The sequence below is a fragment of the Hesperophylax consimilis genome, chromosome 25, assembly GCF_061612785.1.
Source record: "Hesperophylax consimilis isolate HC1 chromosome 25, BYU_Hcon_1.0, whole genome shotgun sequence".
NCBI classification, from domain to species: Eukaryota; Metazoa; Arthropoda; class Insecta; order Trichoptera; family Limnephilidae; genus Hesperophylax; species Hesperophylax consimilis.
Window position 1 is genome coordinate 2,986,705 of NC_142860.1, and position 20,251 is coordinate 3,006,955.

Here is a 20,251-nt window from a genome sequence, read left to right on the forward strand (position 1 = left end):
TTATTTTACTATAAGAATGGTAGTAATTTATAAACTGTGATATAATTGCATCAACCAAAAAATAAATGTACTTGATAAAGTTTTTTTTATTGATTTAAATTTATTTTTTACTTTTACAAAAGAATGTGACCTTTCTGGGGTTTTGTGTATGAATTATAAATTAGATCAAGTTTATTTTGTAAAAATGTTCATATTTTCAAGTAATTTTTGTGAGTATCTTTAAATATTGTAAGAAGAAAATTATAAAGCAGTATTTATAAGAAAAACATAACATAAGCGTTGATTTTTGTCAGATCAAAAATTAATCTATATTCTTCCTTCCCGTGACCTTCATAACATAAAACTTCTTTTGAAGTCGGTTATTTTTAATGGTTTATATTATAAGAGGGAGGATATCAATTAATTTTATAGAGACAAATTGCGTATTTCTTTGGCCAAAAGTCATTTAGATAAAATAGTTCAGACTCTAAAACATTAATTTGTATAAACTATATTTCAATATCACGAATAACATATCGAATTCAACAATTCGCCCCTTCAACATTACAAAAACTGTCTGCAACAGTCTCGACCGGTACGAACGCCGGCCTATCACCTTACATTGACACCTAGTACAGGCTTACCAGGCTATCGAGGATGGAGTATATAAGTCCCTACCGCATCCTTCACAGCACAGTTTAACTTACAACAGTCCTGAGATACACATCTCTAGGAGGTTGAACAGTTGATTGATTTAACAAAGTTTCTAAGATGAAAGCCTTTGTGAGTACACTCTTTATTTACTTAGAATTTGGTAAAATTTTATTTGATTTTAAATCCTTAAAAATGTGAAAGTGAGAGATGTTTTAAAGAAAATAAATAAACCTACCTACTCGATTGAAAATATCTCAACATTCGAGTATTTCGGTAATAATTAATGTCAATTTCCTTACGTTCCATTAGTTTATTTTACCAATTGTACACAAAAAAATACTTTAATTTGAAATGAACTAATGAACTAATTAATTCAGATTAATTAGTTCATTTCGTAAAAAAAAACAAATATTAAATAATATAAATACTTAACTTATTTATTTTTAGATATTACAAAAAGAAATTAACTCTCTACTAATTACAATTTATGAACATAATTTAATCATTGAAATCAACCATTACGTTTACCATACGAAATAAATATATCAAACCGATCAATTTGTGTATGTAATTATGGTAATACAATACACAAATTGATCGGTTTGATATGTTTATTACGTTTACCATACGAAATAAACATATTAAGCCGGTCAATTTGTGTATTGTATTACCAATGTAATTATAGTAATACAATACACAAATTGATCGGTTTGATATGTTTATTACGTTTACCATACGAAATAAACATATTAAACCGGTCAATTTGTGTATTGTATTACCAATGTAATTATAGTAATACAATACACAAATTGATCGGTTTGATATGTTTATTACGTTTACCATACGAAATAAACATATTAAACCGGTCGATTTGTGTATTGTATTACCTATGTAATTATAGTAATACAATACACAAATTGATCGGTTTGATATGTTTATTACGTTTACCATACGAAATAAACATATTAAACCGGTCGATTTGTGTATTGTATTACCTATGTAATTATAGTAATACAATACACAAATTGATCGGTTTGATATGTTTATTACGTTTACCATGCAAAATAAACATATCAAACCGATCAACTTGTGTATTGTATTACCGATGTAATTATGAAGAGTACAGCTTTTTGCTTTCCGAAATTTTTCCAAAATTCTTAAGTGATCGTTCTTATTTGATATTGTATAGTCCTTTTAAAACAATGAGATCATCGAAGGTATTTACATGGACAGAGTTCTGTAATTTTACAAATTTTGTGGTGGGCTGGAAAAATATCTCGAAACACCACCTATTATAATTTGCTTATATTGTCAAAGAGAATACATGTAATGACGACAAAATATTATGCCGTCTATTATAATCGTCTAAACACAACGTAAAAACCTCAAATAAACATATCGTAACCTTGTTAATCTATCAATGATAAAACAATGTTCATAGTTGAGGGGTAATTAATTTAATATCTAAATATTGAAGACAATATTAGTGATTTCTAAACGAAAATCTGAAACAGAAAAATCAGAAAAGGAAACGGTCACATCTTTCCTTTTCTGATTTTTCTGTTTCAGATTTTCGTTTAGAAATCACTAATATTGTCTTCAATATTTAAATATTACAATTTGATGTTTTACTCAATAAAGTTATTCCGAAAAATAAAAATAATTTAATATCATTTGTGATATATTTACGCACGTTCCAGAGTGGAAGATGCTGAATTAAAACGTTGCTTGAAAAGGCTTTTGCCGTGTTTGTCGGCCAGATCCCAATACATAAGTAATTCCCCACCTACATCTTCTCCATCTCTTTTCCCTAGCCACTACTTTCATCCTAATAACATATCCTAATTGCGGAAACTATAGTCTCACTGGCTCCAGATGGTTGAGAACATTTTGAACTCTTGTGCGGTGTCACATAAAAAAATCAATTATTCTTCAACCTTCCTGAACTGTTTTTGTATATTCTTCAAGACGGTGCTCAATGTTGAGACTGGAGACATAATCAGAAGCCTGAAGTTGGTCAGATTATTATGTGTTTCATTTTTTTAATTGTGTTGCTTAAAAAAATGCATTGCATAACACACTCCTGTTGCGGATGCTATAGTTTTACTGGCTCTAGACGGTTGGAGAGTTGGTACTCTTGAAGGCTGTTATTCACATAAATTTAAAACAAAAATTATTTAATTATGTTCCCAATCCGCCTCTGCCCCAGCCACACCCTTGTAATCAGCATTACCCAGACATGAATGGTAATGCCGTCCATAATGTGTACGAGTAATATACCTACGCGTCGAGATCCTCCGGCCAACAGTTGTTGCCATAGGTCTGAAGCGGGCGTCCTTGCTTTATGTGATATCCTTGCTGTTTTCTTTTCCTTCTCGTGCGAATCAAGACGTGAGCACGTACGCATGATCTAGTTTAAGCCCGTTATTTGATAATGTATTGTTTCTCATTGCTTTCACATAAACGAAGTATTGAATTCCGTAAGTGGACACCTTTAGGAGTCAACCTTTTCACAGAAGGAACGATAAACATATAAATTTTTCAAAGAGCATCTGATGTCTAATTTCTTTAAATTTTTTCACCATTTAAATTTTGCTATGTCAGATTTTTATTTAATATCCATTATTTTAAAAATAATATTTATAAAATCAAAATAGTGAGGTGTTGTTTCATTTTTTGGGTACTGCACAGAGAAAAATGAGTACCGCTTTTTTATGAAGATACTGTTAAAAATGTGACCGCATGACCATTTCCTAATAAAATATTAGTAATTGAGAATTGTGACCGGGTATTACATCAAAATGACAATTCAGCACACCTCCAAAAAGTCATAGGTTACATAGGTGACTATTTAACCTAGTTTCTGTTTCATCACTTTTAATATCACTTTTTAAGGTGTGTTAAATTTTCATTTTGATGAAATATAAAAAAATAATCAGGATCAAATTTTAATCAAAGGCCTTTGACGAATGAATTGATAGGTTTCCTAATAAACTTTCATTACAAGACAAATATGTTATCGCGATGTCATAATACGTGTTCATAAGCTTAATTTTTTTTTGCATTTCGTCATTGTATATTATCGGGACAGTTGCAGGTACATTAATATGTGTTCCATCTTTTAGGAATGTACTAAAAGTTTATTAGGAAATGGTCTGCAATCCCGTTTTTAACTGGATTTTAATAAATCAGGAATACTTTTTTTTCTCCGTGTGCCTTTAAAAACATTGTCAAATTTAGAGACGATCAAAAATTTTCATTTCGAATGAACATCGTAAATATACATGAAAAATTATGGCAGCTGCTGTAAAATATAAAAAAAAATTTTTTTATGCAAATCCCGTACATAGAAATATAAATTAATTATACAAAATAAAATAATGCTGGTACCTACTTTATCGCTGGTCTGAATTGTTCCTACAATCAGTTCCATTTTTTGAGAATGAAACTTTAATTCAAAGAGCAAGTTCCAGAATTAATTGAACCGGAGTCACAACCCAAATCAGTATTTTTAATATATTATAAATCTCCTTATTTTTTTTTTGACAATCTCTCCTATCGGAGGGTGGTTATCATCAAGGAAAATTTCACCCTTTAGATTGCAGCCTGGAATGACTTTGCAGAACTTTCACTATCAACGTCATGTACTCGTAATTGCATTAATATTATTTTTGTGAAGTTTTTTTATAAGACAGGTGTTTTGATTTTCCAAACCGAAAACCTTCACTTAAAACTCTTGATATTTTGGAAAAACTATAATATATTAAATAAACAATTATAACATTTTCCATTAGTTAGTTACTTAAAACTTTATACCATATACATACCATAATATATTATTTTCAAATTCAGTACAAAGGTGCTTTTACAAATCAAAATATGTTTTTTTTTACTATTTTACATCTAAGATTTAAGATTTTGAACAAACGACATTTGCATTTTTATTTATGTAAATGAATTTAAAATGCATTTAAAATGCATTTTTTTATTTGACTGAGGATTGAACCATCTTCCCTGTAGTATCTTGTAAATACTCTGATTATGGGTTGCAGGAAAAAAAGTAGTCTTTTGTATAATCACAGCCAGTGTATTAAGACTACCTCGGGGAGTATATAATACCAGAATGATCGCTATCTCAAGCCATAGACGGTGGCCGCTCGCCGCCCATATATCTCTCAGGAAGGTAGGTACCGCTAACACACTCCCCAGAGATTGACTCTTAACTGCTGTGAACTTTTCAAATGCTTTTCAAAAAAAAAAAAAATTTCTTTCTACCAAAAGTTGATAGAATGCGTTGTCTCGACAACGCATTCTATCTGCCGAGTTTCAGCTCGATCGGATGTCGGAAAGTGGGTTAATTTCCGCTTTCAAGATTAGCACTTCAAAAAAAAATTCAAATGAGTGTAATAAAGTATCTAGGAATCGTAATTGACCATAACCTTAGATGGATACCTCACATCAAACAAATCACAAATAAACTTCTCAAAACAATACACATTTTCCTAAACATAAGAAACATATAAAAAATAAAACAATTGAAAACAATATATTTTGCACTTTGCCAATCAATAATAGAATATGGAATTATTGCTTGGGGAGGAGCAACAAACTCGGCTATCAATTACATAGAAACCGCACAGAAAACAATCTTATAGGTAATAATAAAAAAACATAGACTGACTGATACAGACCAAATATTCAACAGCTGTGACGTACTAGATATACGCCAATTATACGTTAAAACCCTACTAAACTACATATTTGACAAAAAATAAAAATTTTCAACATACACAAAATAACACTAACAGACCAGTTAGACAAGCGAACAAAGAAAACATAAAAACTCCGACAGTAAATTCAAGCTTTGGACAAAGACACTACCAATACCATGCTATAAAAGCTTTCAACAGTGTAAAACTTGAAATTAAAATTGAGGAAAATAAAAATAAATTCACACACAAAATTACAAAATGGATTAAAGAACAACAAAGACAATATGACTAAAATGTCATAGCATAAAATAAAAATAAAACCTACACGTAACACACAAAACCAATATAAAAACACATCACTCACAAACACACGAGATTATATTTTAAATGTATTATTTTCTCTTTAAATGTATTATCTAGATTATATTTTCATATTATAAAATGAAGGCCTCAGCACGCGCAAGCCACCCAGTGAGGCCAACATTACTGGAAAACTTTGAAATGTAAAAAATATTGTGCCAAATAAAAAAAAATAAAAAAATTAACATTCAAAGGACTGAGATACTGTGATAATCCGAGCGCAGATGATATTATTACTACTTGAACTATTAAACTAGATAATTTATTATTAAATGCTAAATATTATTCTATAAGATTGACTAGATTACCTTCAGATAAGTGAGATGAAGCTCTGCATTCCATCATGTCGTTGTCATTTAGCTTATTAATTTACAGGCCCACGCAAATTATTCAAATTCTCAATGGCAAAGGAATAAAATCAACCCTTAAAGAATAACGTTTTTGCAAACTGCTGCAATGTCATCAGATTTCAGAGAAATTTGTATATGTTTGCGTGTGTATACGCGATTGCTACAAAAAGTTGATAGAATGCATTGTCATCAACAACCAGTCTATCTGCTGAGTTTCAGCTCGATTGGATGTCGGGAAGTGGGCTAATTTCCGCTTCCAAGATTTGCATTCAGATTTTCTGGCAACATTTCGTAACTTGAAATGTGACCAGGTTCAAATGGCAAATTTTGTTTTAAAGTGAATAATGTAAGGGTACGTATACATTTGCGAACTGAAACGTAAACCGTACCACGAATTATGGGAAGGGAACGAATTAACTGCAAGCGGCGATTCGCGCCTTTTGCTGTCGTTTCGTTTCTTTCCCATAAGTTGAGGATCAGTTCGGTAATTCGGTTCGCGGATGTATACGTGTCATAACAGGAACTTCCCTAACGCAGTCAAACATTTTCAGATCGGTTCATTTGGTCATAACTCAAAAATACACCCTTTGTAGTCTGCTGAAGTAAAAATTACTACGATTGATTTATCTGTAAATTCTATAAGGGTATGTAGAAAATATTGAAGGTTTCTAATGTTCCTAAACTGTGGCTTTTAAGTTCTGTAGGAAATACGTACTTAAGTACTGGATTTTTAGGTAAAATGTTCGAATATGCCTACACTGATATTTTAACTGCACCCTTTTTAAACGATTCAGTATGTTTTCCATAGAATTAAAAAAGGTTACAGATTGACAATTTTTGTCAGTGGAAACTGTATATTTATTATTTCAGCTTCCCGCATAGAATTTACACAAAAAACATTTGTGGTATTAATTGCTTGATTTAGCAGATTTTAAAAAGATGTACAAAGCCATTTTCGAGTGTCGAACCAACTATATATGAGTTTCACTGTCCAAATGTACTGTCAAATAGTTGAAGTAGCATTCAAAGTTAATGTGCAGTTTTAAGGAATTCAATACTTTGTTTATGTTGAAGCACCACGAAATAACACATGATTCTAAATTTCACGTGATCAACTTGAATTTTAAAATAACATTTTTATGACCCAAAATTAGTAATAATCTTAATTAATTATTTTAAGAAGATTAAATTTATTTTATTCTTATAAGGAAAGTGATAAATGATAACAGCTTTTTTCCATTAACGTTTGAACTAAAAAAAAATGTAAATATACCACCATAAAAAATTAAAATATTTTAATTAATAATTCTTGCAAATGATGTATATTTATTTAAGGGCATATCCACAACGTACGTGTTGGACAATAATTTTGTTTGATATAAATCACTTTAAATCGTTCAGGGAAAATTTAATATAAAATTTGAAGCATAGATATTTTATTCAATTTATTTGTGAATAAGGTTGACGGTCAAGAATGAGATAAAGTAAAACCGCTACTCCTTAAACAATTGTTTTTGATAAAAATCGCGAGCTCTGTTTATTGATACCGGTGCGCCCCTGTCCATTGTACCTATCTAAACTTTTAAATTTATTATGAGTATGATGGTTAAGACCTCATTTGTATTGATGAATTTATTAGCTAAGTGAAACCATAAAATAAATAATGTCGCCAGCCAATTTGATAACCAGTTGTCGTAAATATAGATACTATAACCGATTAGAAGTAAATTATAGTTTATCAAGAAATCTATAAATAATATGAATAGGTATTTTAATATGTCGTTGCGAATCGTTTATTTGTTTAGTAGGAGTTGTCCTTTGCAATAATAATTGTAACTCGTGGTGTATATATTTATAACCTCGTCAACCTTTTTGACCTTCACTTCTATGCTCCCATCAGGGGTTGTGTAGAATTGTTCTAAGTAATAATGTTTGGTAACAATGTTCCCTGTAAAAATATCCTTATTTAAAATGTTCCCTGTTAATATGTCCCCAGTTAATGTTCCCAATAAAAATATCCTCAGTTAAAGTGTTCCCTGTCAAAATGTTCCCAGTGAAAATGTCCCCAGTTAATGTTCCCTTAAAATATCCCTTGCTAAAATGTTCCTAACCTAACCAAACCTAACTGACCTAAGAAAACGCTTTAATAAATTTATTTAGTTTTATTTCGTTATATATTTGGTATCTACTACTATGCTACCTCTACTCCTATGCTCAGATTATGGGTGGAATAGAATAGTTCTAGGTAATACTATTTGGTTACAATGTTACCGGTCAAAATGTTCCCAATAGTAATATTCCTTACCAACATACTTCTAACGTAACCTAACTAACCTTTTAATAAAATTATTTAATTTCTATATGCTAATTCTACTCCTCTACTCCATCTACTATGCTACCTCTACTCTTATGCCCCCATCGGGGGTTGTATAGAATGGTTCTAGGTCATAATGTTTCAGTTCAAAATGTTCTCTTAAGAACTTTTCTTGCCAAAACGTTCCTAACCTAACATTACCTTTTTTTAATTTTTTTTTTACTTCCGATTTTATGTCCGGGTTAAATCTTCCCCATAGGAAAAACTAAACCCTTCAACACACTTTTCCACAAATGATCATCTAGTCAATCAACACTATGCAAGTGCATTATATAAGCAAAATAAATACAAAACAATACAAGAACAACACGTCAACTCACCAGAGATCAAATGGGAAAATAATTCACCGAATCCAGATATTTTCATATCAGAGGGTTCGGCTCGGTAGAACTTCTAACAGGGCCTATAAATCCTACTGATCCCTAAACATAAATATTTACAAAATATTTCGTTATCCTACATGTATTCAAAATGACCGACTTTTGCATCTTTATATATAAATTTTTTGATAGATCTAATACGCCTAAATTTTTAATGAGAGAGCTAGGTATAATGCCAGTAGCCGAAATAACGAATGGTAATATTTTTATAGTCTGAGAATGCCAAATTCTTTTTATTTCATTTCCTAAATCTTTCTTATTTTTTCATTAGCGGTTTTTTTAATATTACCGGAATTCGGAATAGCGACATCAATGATATAAGTTATTTTTTTAATTTTGTCATGTAAAACTATATCGGGTCTATTATGACTAATCGTTCGGTCTGTTGGTATAGTTTTATCATAATATATTTTATAAAATTTATTTTCAAAAAATGAATTTGGTTCGTATTCATAATATGGTACTATATTACGACAGTCAATGAAGTTATATTTAATTACCAAACTTTGGTGAATTATTTTTAAAACTTGATTGTGCCTAAATGTATACTCGGACGGTGCTAATATAGAACATCCCGATATAATATGTTCTATAGTTTCCGGAAAAGCCAAACATTTTCTACACAAATCATCAATTTGATTTGTATCTTTGATTATATGCTTACTATAATTTTTAGTATGAATGACTCTATCCTGAATGGCAAGCATAAATCCTTCTATTTCTGCGCTCAACTCTCCAATACTCAACCATTTGTTTGACGAAAATTTGTCAAAATACGTTTGGTTGAGATATTTGAAGTGTTTTGCGTGTAAAATTTTATTTGACCAGGAATCTAATAATTCCTGGTTGGGATTTATAAAAATGTTGGCATTCTCATCGTATAAATTTAAAGGTGTCATATTTCTATCTGCCTTGCAAATTATTTTGTGCATTTCTGAGCTATGAGCTTTCCTTAGCATTGAAAAAAGTTCTTAGCATTTCTACCTGATTATGTTTCAAAGAAGTTATTTTGATTATACCTCTACCTCCTAAATTTCTAGGTTAATTAATTCGTTCTATAGCTGAATTTGGATGATGGCAATTAAACTTTGTTAGCGTAGTTCTAATTAATCTTTCTAAGTTATCTAAATCTGTATTAGACCATTTAATTATTGATTAATTATTATTATTATTTTGTTTTCTATTTGAGTTCTTTCCAATGTGCGACTATTAACTAGGAACATTGTGGCAGGGATAGTTTTGACTTGGACACATTGGTAGGGAACATTTTAACTAGGAACATTATTTACCAGGAAAATTATTACCTCCAACGTTATAGAATAATTATTGATAACTGAACAGTTTAAAATGAAACCGGTTTTATTTTACATTATTATGATATCTTATATGCAATCCCATCATTATTATATTTCCACTTACCAACGTATTAACCTGGTTTATTATAGAAAAGTAGAAAACTGATTTATGGACGCTTGAATTTTTCCTTGTGGGAAATAAAATATTCTTTATATTGTGGATATAGTGTGTATATGTAAAAAGGATATCTTTTTAGATTTGTTTCGAGATAATAATACTTTAATGGTTTAATTTCAAATAAAATCCTTTACTTTCAGAACTTACGCTTTAATGACTAGAAAATTTAAAAAAAATGCTGGTTGCCGACACTAAAATTGATAATACTTATGAGGACGAATACATTATAAAGAAGAAAAAAATATTATAAGCAATAATTAGTCGCCTGTAATATCAATGCAATTGAAAATTGAACCCGCGCCTTCTGATATCAGGTCAGACGTTCTGGACGGCTGAGCCACGTCGGCTTATTTCCAACCCGCCAAATAATTAAATATGTAATAGTACTTCAATAAACAATTACTGCTTATTATTTGTATTGATATTACAGACGACTAATTATTGCTTATAATAATTTATTATCCTTTGTGCTATGCATAAAAATTTTGTCCTGTAAATATTAGTTTATAAAAAAAATAACATTATAAAGATTAAGGACGGGTTTTTGCACAGAACTTTAACAATTTATCAAATTTCAACATTGATTTTCAAGTTATGTTATTATTTCAGTTTTGTGATTAAATAATAATAAAACTTGAATAGAACCTCCAACGAATTTGAAAATCAACCTTGAAATTTGATGAATTTTGACAAACATTTCTAATTCAAATTGAATAAATTAAAGAAGTATTCCATTTATAAAACAAACATTTCTAATTCAAATTGAATAAATTAAAGAAGTATTCCATTTATAAAACAAACATTTCTAATTCAAATGGAATAAATTAAATAAGTATTCCATTTATAATACAAACATTTCTAATTCAAATTGAATTCTAGGCAACATCAATATAAATTTTAAACAAAATGAATACAAATTGATTATTGTAAAAAATCCGTAAAATTCAGGCAAGTGACCTTCAAAATGCCTCTACGCACAGGAAGATAATTAATTCGTCAATCGAAACCCTGCCATATGTGCAATCCCATAAAGTAGTTGCGGGTGCAATTTATCTTGCACTTGCCTGCCCTTTGCAAACCACAAGGATATTTAATGAGTGCATTCACAGACAATGCATCTAGGAAGGTAAGGTAGGCAGGTAGTTTAATACCAAAATAAGTAATGCACTTTCGACCGGTTTGGTGATCGTTGGCATTTTGAGTTCAGCTTTTTATTTATGGTGCTTTTGAGATAGTAACCACATTGAAATGTTGTTCATGTTAGTGCGGCAGATATAAGCAATCGGCGTTTTTAAATTGTTTTTTTTTTTACTTTTTAAATTGAGTATTCTATTTAGTGAAATCATTGTATCACTCATCGTTCTAATGAAGGACAGCATAAAGTTTTTAACAGTGTTCTTTTGGGTAGTCGATTAAAAATAAAATTTATCTATCTCTTAAGGCAAAGCTAATGCCAAATCACTATTTTGATTAATTTTTATAACGAATTGGTGTACATTATGAACACCAAAAGTATGATTTAGATAAATTGAAGGTTTTTCTATCGTTCTGCTTGAGTACAATACAAATAAATAAATAAATTACTCGATAAAAAATATAAATTTTAAAGTAAAAATAAACGAATAAATTTTCATTGGAAAAAAAATGGAAATTATGAGCATGCGTACAAAGACGTTTAAAATGAACAGACGGTAAATAGAACTCAAAATGTTTCCGAAATTTAGTAATACGAGCAGAATCGAACATCGAAAGAATGTGTAAAATAAAATTTAAAACGAAGATAATATCAAAATGTTGCCGTAAATATAATTTAATAATACGAGTAGGTAGAATCGAACATCGAAGGGTCGTGTAAAATAAAATTAAAAATAGAACAGAACATGAAAACTTTGGAATAAATTTATTGAATCGAACATCGAAAGGTCATGTAAAATAAATTTAAAAATAGAACAAGTGATGCCGTAAATTCTACTTAATAATAAGAGTAGAATTGAACATCGAAATGTTGCGTAAAATAAATTAAATAATAAAACATAATATCAAAAGGTTGTGGAGCCTCTCTTAACTCATATAAATGGTAATTAATGCGTTGCGAGACCTTGATCACCTACAAGACAATTATTTTTTTAATGTCAAGCTTCTGGATGGGCGTGGTAGGACGAACAAGTTATCTTTAAGTATTGCAAATTTGTTCTGGACTTGTTTTTATGGAGAAGTTCTCGATTGTTGTTGTGAATAATACGGGTACGAGTAGGCAGATGTTGCAAGAGCTACTACAGCAAACGCAAGGATGCAGAACAATGGGCAATATTTTCAGTAGGTGGCTGAATAATTTTGACAATTAATGGTAGTTTGTGAATTAGGATGTAAATTATAGAAAATTAATCGTAATTGTTTATGAATACTATCATCTTGGTGTTCAACGCTAAACAATATACAAAAATATTTAAAACAAAAACTTTATACCTACGTGTTCTGTGTACTTCCATCCAATTGCTGTCTTTGCTTGTTACTAGGTTCTTCCAAGCTTAACGATAAAAAATTGTGACGTTGAGTTGGCTTATTAATATTTCATTTGATACTAGTGACTGATGGCTCAGGATAAAGGGGAAGCTGTTTATATAGTTGTCGAAGCGCTGCAATAGCGTAGGACGCAAAATATTTTTGAATAAATATAGTTGACTGTGTATAACTTGAGTTTTTGCACAGTTGGGTCAAAATACAATTTTTTTTAAATTTTTTTATTTATTTAATATTTGAAAAAATATATTTTTACATAGATAAGTATACAGGATAAAAAAGATATAAAACAATAGAAATTAAAGTAGCCTTTCCTCACCATAAAGAGACTATGCTCTTGTGTTTGGTGAGGGAATTCTAGTTCAATTATGTACATGTTAGTATTAAGGTAAATAATTTATAAAGAAACAACACAAGATTTAAACAACATTACTTCTAGATGTAAGTAGTAAACGTATTTTGGACTTATAATAGTTTAAGGTAATTTTTTAATTTAAGGTGAAATTCCTGAATATTTTTTAAATTTAATGGAAGGTTATTAAAATAAATTATGCCTAGATAAAGATAGGTATTTTGAATGAGCTTAGTGTTAAATTTTGGGATTTTAATAGTTTTCTGGTATCTTGCTGATGTATTGAATTGCAAGTTATGAGTATTTGACTGCATTTCTTTGTAAATAAAGTATTGAATATTTTTGATAAATTTTGTCTACTGTAGGTACTTTGAAAATTGTAAAAAGAATTTCGGTAGAAAATTTTGATGGTTTTTTCAAAATTACTTTGATTACTTTGATTACCACAATTTGACAATGCTTACCAAAATTTCACAGAAAGGATAGAATTTATGGAAATGTCAAGTTAAGTAAATTTACCTACACCAAGAAGATTTTTTGTTTTTTTCTGAGATACTCAAAAGATACAGCAAAATGATACGAAGTTCGCCAAATAATTACAAGGTGTCTTAAATGCTTCGAATACCTATATCAGACCTCGGTGAAAAAATGTTAACTTTCTATCAAATCGACACATAGCCTGTTTTTAAATGCACACTATCGTTTGGTATGTACCAAGTTTTATTCCCTTCACCAAAAAAATATACGACTTTGACGATGGATAAGCGCCTAGTTTGACAGTCACTAGAATAAAAAAAGTTACATAATAATATACAAAACAGACAATGAATAAATCAAAAAAAGCTATGAACCATTTAATAATACATTATTATTTATGCCTTTTCGATTCAGATTGCAATTTGCTGCGTGTTGGCAGCGGCCCATGGATCCATAGTGGCGATAGTCCCATCCGTCTCCCACTACCACTCGCAGGATGACTGGGGTCAGTACTCCTACGGCTACCACGGCGGTCCATCCGCTAAGCAGGAGACCAGAACCCTCGATGGCGTTACCTCAGGAGGGTACTCCTACATTGATGCCAACAACATGGTCCAAACCGTCAGCTACGTCAGCGATCCCGTCAACGGATTCAGAGTGGCTGCCACCAATCTTCCCCAACAAGCTCCTCATATCGTTGATCCTGCTCATCTTGTTGCTCTACTTGCTCCGGTCCACTTCATTGCTCCAGCCCACCTTCTTACACCCCAATTCATTGCTCCTATCCCACTTGCACCAATTGCTCCTGTTGCTCCTGTTGAGCCAGAATCCCCAAAAGAAGAAGTTGATCTTGTCAGCGCAGCACCAGTCAAAGAAGAAGGATCTGAAAAGAAGTTAACCCCAGAAGAAACACCCGAAGTAGCGGCAGCCAGGGCAGCACACCTTAAAGCTTTTGATCTCGCTAAAGCCGCTGCTGAAGCATCACCAGATTTAGAAGAACCTTCAACGGAAGAAGCTTCAACGGAAGAACCTTCAACAGAAGAACCAGCAGCAGAAGCTAAATCAGAAGCGACATCCCGCAAGCGTCGTTCAGTTTTCTACGCCGTTCCTCTTCCTTACTACTACTCTCCAATCTTGTCCAGCCAGTACGAAGTTAAGGACCATTTTGGACAATACACCTACGGGTACAACGATGGTCTTTCTGCAAAGGCTGAATCTCGTGCTTTCGATGGCACCACCAGTGGAGGTTACTCGTACCTTGACTCAAATGGTCTTGTACAAAATGTCAATTACATCGCTGACAGCAACGGTTTCAGAGTTGCCGCTTCCAACCTTCCAGTGGCAGTCAAAGCCATCGAATCTCCAGCATTGGTTTCACCAGTCGCTGTTAAAGAGACGGAAGAAGTCGCCGCTGCTAGGGCTGCTCATCTTGCAGCCCATGATAATCTTAAAGCCGAAATCGTCACAGAAGCTCCAGCTCTGGTTGCCCCAGTTTCCGTAGAAGAGACCCCTGAAGTCGCTGCTGCGAGAGCTGCCCACCTCGAAGCCCACGAAAAGGCCAAGTCCGGAATTGCCGCATAATTTTGAATTATTTTACCCGAAATCTTAACCTTTTTGTTGAACTGTGATTTGACACTATTGTAAATTAGCCCATTCATACTTGCGTTACCACGAATAAAATTCCGGAAACCGAAAAATATACAATGTATTTTTATTTCACCTTTACTCGAATAGGTTCAATTCAGTGGTTTGCGTCTCTGATAAATTTAAATTAGAGCGTCTACCAACAGATGTCTCGCATGTTGTTATAATTAGGAAGTGTTTTCTGTGTTCCCACCAAGCCAATTACTACTACGTCATAAGTTTAACACAATAGTATATTATAATATTTATATTGGACGATGGGAATGAGAATTAATGAACGCCGAGATATATAAAATTGTTAGTTTGTAAAACTTGTATCAAAACTCATAATAATAAATCAACTGGACACATCCAAACTTACCATACAAAGAGATTACAAACATCTGTATGTGCTTTTGAGGTATTTCCAACGTAGTGTATATAAAAATTAATCCCGAAAAGTTTTTACTATAATACATCCTTTTTCATTTAGATGTAATTAAAAATATTTTTTTTATTGGTTTGTCTGATGATTGAACCTTCCTTCCCAGGGACTCTCTATTAACTGCTTTGAACTTTTAAAATGTCTTTAAAACTTTAGTAAAATAGTCAGCCGCTCTAACAACTGAGGCAACTCCGATTGGGTAGCACTCATATTTATTTCATATACATATATTGACTGCTGTAAAGTCATCCAATTTCAGATAAATGCTTATATGACGGTATATCATCACGATTTTATATGACCGCGTACCACCAAAATCATTGTCATCGACAACAAGTCCATTTGCCGAGTTTCAGCTCAATCGGACGATAGGAAGAGGGTTAATTACCTAAAGATTTGCATTCATGTTATATAATGCAAGTTAATAGTCTGCCAAATAAAAATAAATATTGTTAACGTAAAATGTTTGCAGATGACTTGCCTTACATGCGTTAACAGGGATCCACAAAATATTGAAGAATTCGTGCCAACATATCTAAATAAAATATTTAAATGGTTCCACGATAACGGTATTATTATTAATGCCAAAAAACTAAATTTATACTTATACACTAACCATATGCAAGTTGTCGGAATAAGGAAATGTATATAAAAAGTCATCCGCACGACTGTTGGCATACACAAAATGTAACAATATACACTTGGTCTTAGATAGATGTCAATATGCAATAGATTAGGAAATTTTATTACCTTAAACATCTTTTTAACAGAAACATTTTATATTGTACATATAACTCATTAGCGGAATCAATTACAGAATACGGAGTAAATAGTTATAGATTAACGTACTTAAATAAAATTGAACAAATACAACACCATTTACCATTTTTTTTACATGCCCTGAGGAAAATAATTTCCCCTGGGCCTTCGTCATCTTTTAGGATGCTGAGTGGAAGGTCTTTTTAAGGAAAGAAAGGGGAGGAAGTTGTGGGAAGGAAAATGGTGTGAGGGTTGTGTAGAAATCTAGGGATCAGTGTTCAAGAGTGGCGGAAATATAAATATATTCTATCTCTCAGTTAATAAAAAAATGTCTGGATAGGGACACCCTAATCACCTAACGGTATGGAATATACTTTACAACCTATTCTCATACCTACAAATTATACATAAAATATTTCATAAACATCGGTCGAGCCGTTTCGGAGGAGTGCGACACGACACGAGATTTTTATAGATATTGATTAGAACATAATACAAGCATTTAAAAAAATAAAATAAATAGAACATAATGTTTATTCTTTTGACGGTTACATAGCGACAAGCCTATGGGAGTCGACGGGCGTGACGTCATGACTCGATCCACCAATCACGGGCTGTTTATAGCAGGCCGTTTTTGAAATCAATAATTATGAATGAAAATATTAAAATTACACATTTTTACTACGATAATCTCAACAAGAAAAATAAACTTTAAATCTTTCACATATTCAATACGCTATGTATAAGAAATTTTAACATTTTTGTTAAACTGTGATTTAACAATAAATTTTGGTAAATTACAACATTTATACTTGCGTTACCACGAATAAAAATCCAGAAACCGAAAAATACGCGATCAAGTTTTACTAGTTCATTTTTAACCTTTATTTTGATTCAGTGGTTTGCGTCTCAGATAAATTGAAATTAGAGTGTCTATTAACAGATGTCTCGTATGTTGATATAATTAGGAAGTGTTTTCTGTATTGTGTTTTCCCACTAAGCCAATTACTAAAAGCGTCATGGGTGTAATAAAATAATAAATCAATATTTATATGAGACAATGGGAGTTTGAATAAAACGAGTAACTTATGCTGAGTATGTGGCTCTCTGCCAATACCGAATGAATTTTTATAAAATGATAAAACTCATGAATAAAATACCTATAGGATTTAAAAGATAGTGCATGGAGATTCTGCAGCAAGAATCCTAGGAGGTGAAGAAACTGGACCAGCTGCTGCAGCGAGAATGTCCACCGTGTGCTAGCACGAGGTTTGTCATCCGTCCAGGTATGTGTCTGTTGCTAATAAAGCGCATGCGACACATTATCCTCACATTGATAACAGACCTTGGCAGCACCGCTGTGACGTTCGGTAAATCCATTATTCATTCCATATGATCATGTTTTCCAATGTTCCTGGTGATAGTAGAAATAGTAATAAAAGTTTTTTTTAATTTCCGCCACTAAAATCGCCAAGCTTACTGTAAAAACAAGTATACAAATATCTTTATGTTATAATACGGCTTCTTAGATATTATTTTCATCGGATTGTAGAGAAAATCAAGATTTAACCTTCCTGCCCAGGAACTGGAGTCAAAAATTCTACCAATCTAGACAAATTCCGATCGGGCAGGACTGACGTTTATTTCGTATATTAACTGCTGTAAGGTCGTCTAATTTCAGAGAAATATGTATATCTATGCATTTGAAAAAAAAACGTTAATTTTTGCAATAATCTGAACATGTTTGTTCATTAATTTGAATTCTCTATTTTATGGTAGTATTTTTTTTTCTTTATTTTTTTTCATGTCTTTACATATATTATACATATTAATAGATAGTAAATAATGACATAATATATAATACCAAATTGTATACACAAGAAATGATAACCCACTAAGGCACTGCCTGAGTGTGGGTAGTATAAAACGATTACTACCTATATTTCAAGTACCTATAGTTTAAGTATAATATATTATATAAGTAGAAAAAGTTTTTTTTTTGTTTATAGTTATTATAAAAAGTAAAGAGAAAACATAATGTACAATAGTTTATAAAGTTTCAGCAAGTGAGTTGTAGAAAGGATCAATAAATTTATAGAAAAAGCGTTTCAATATCTGCATCATTCAGCCATATTTTTACCTCTTTAACATATTTTATCGTTTTATTTATCATTTGAGTTTGTAGTGGTAGAAGGTTAAATGTACGAGGACCAATGAAACTGCTATGTGTCTGCATTAATTTAGTATTGGTTTGGGGGGTGTAAAATATATTATAATATATATTCTTTTGCTCATTCTGTTTTCATTTATTTTTGTTTTTAAATAAATATTTCATTATTCCCGAAGTTATTTAATGTAAACAACTCATTATGATATTTACACCCTAAACATTAATTATTCTCAGTTAGGGAGGTATTAATTAGCATAAAAAACATATATTTGCGCAAATTTAAATTTTTTACATCAAAAGTATGTTAACAATATAATATATTACCTATGTATATATATATTTTTTTAAAATAAAAAAAATCCGCGTGTGAGGGGTGTACCGGACAGCAGGCGGATGGACATAATCATTAAAATAATTAAGGAAATGAATATTTACTGTTATCATGCAATTAACGATGCCGAATCCCTTTTGAAGCTTATCACCGGACACGTATCATGTTTCAAATGGGATTTAACCGTAGTAATTAAAATTTGGTTATTTTTTCTTGGTTCCTTAATGCTCTCATGCATCCTGTTTAGAGATAAGAATATTTGATGTACATTAACACGTGTTCAATTCGAACTCAATAAATATGCAAACAACTGCCACAATCAGTCAGTTGTCCGACGACATTCGCAAGTTGTGTTTCTTTGAAAATCCTTACCTAAGGTACCCCCGAGAGGAAACCGGCATTTACAGTCGATGTCACTGGCGTAGGTGTCCAGTACATTTATGGTCCTTCGAGCCGGATTTTCCTCAGAAAATCAAGAAACATGACACCGTCACTGCGCTCCTGGAAAGGCGCTGAAGCACCTGCTGCTTCCAGGAGAGGATTAGTGCCGGCACCCGAAGACAGCGGCAACTCATGCTCTACTTGGGAAACAGTAAGAGCACTACAGGAGGAGAATTGGCGCTTACAACGCCAATTAGAAGAAGATTGGCGCTTACAACGTCAACAGGAAGAGATTCGGTACTTACAAAGCCGGGAAAAAGAGTGTACACCATCACTGCGCTCCTGGAAAGGCGACGAAGCACCTACATCCAGGGGAGGATTAGTGACGTCACATGACAACAGCGATAACTCACAATTTATAGAGGAAATCGCTAGACCGTTGGGGGCAGAGCTTCGGAGACAAGAGAGGTCATTCTATCGTGGACAAGAAGAGGCTGCACGACGTTTCCACTGCCTACTAGAAGAATCTACTCGGCGCTTTTGGTTTAATCAAGATGAGCAAGAAGAGTGCAAACGGCGCTTCCGTCGTCTACAAGAAGAGTCTACACGGCGCTTCCATAATCAACAAGACGAGGCTGCACAGGAAATGGGTGCAGTAATGGCAGCTTACCTTTGTAGCGTCCCGTTGCTCCCCCACTTAGTACCATCTGAGGAAAAACGGCAGACTTCGTTCTCACCTCAGCAGATTACGCCCGATGGATCCACGGCTGTGATGGACATTCCACAGTTACCGTCATCTTCTGAGCAGATGCTTCATAAAAATGAAGAAAATGAAAATGCACACGGTGCAACTCGTCAGGGTGGCTGGAAGTCCACCCTCACACTACTGCCTGAGGATAAACCGGAGACAC

The 20,251-nt window shown here is 32.3% G+C and overlaps 1 protein-coding gene across 1 annotated transcript; it reads left to right on the top strand.

Annotated features, from left to right (window-relative positions):
* The first annotated feature begins 681 nt into the window (after positions 1-681).
* On the top strand, positions 682-15,318 carry LOC149411439 (uncharacterized). Its single transcript, XM_089646752.1, has 2 exons — positions 682-762; positions 14,046-15,318. The coding sequence occupies exons 1-2, from the start codon at positions 751-753 to the stop codon at positions 15,210-15,212; spliced, it is 1,179 nt and encodes a 392-aa protein (XP_089502878.1). The 5' UTR covers positions 682-750; the 3' UTR covers positions 15,213-15,318.
* The last annotated feature ends 4,933 nt before the right edge of the window (positions 15,319-20,251 follow it).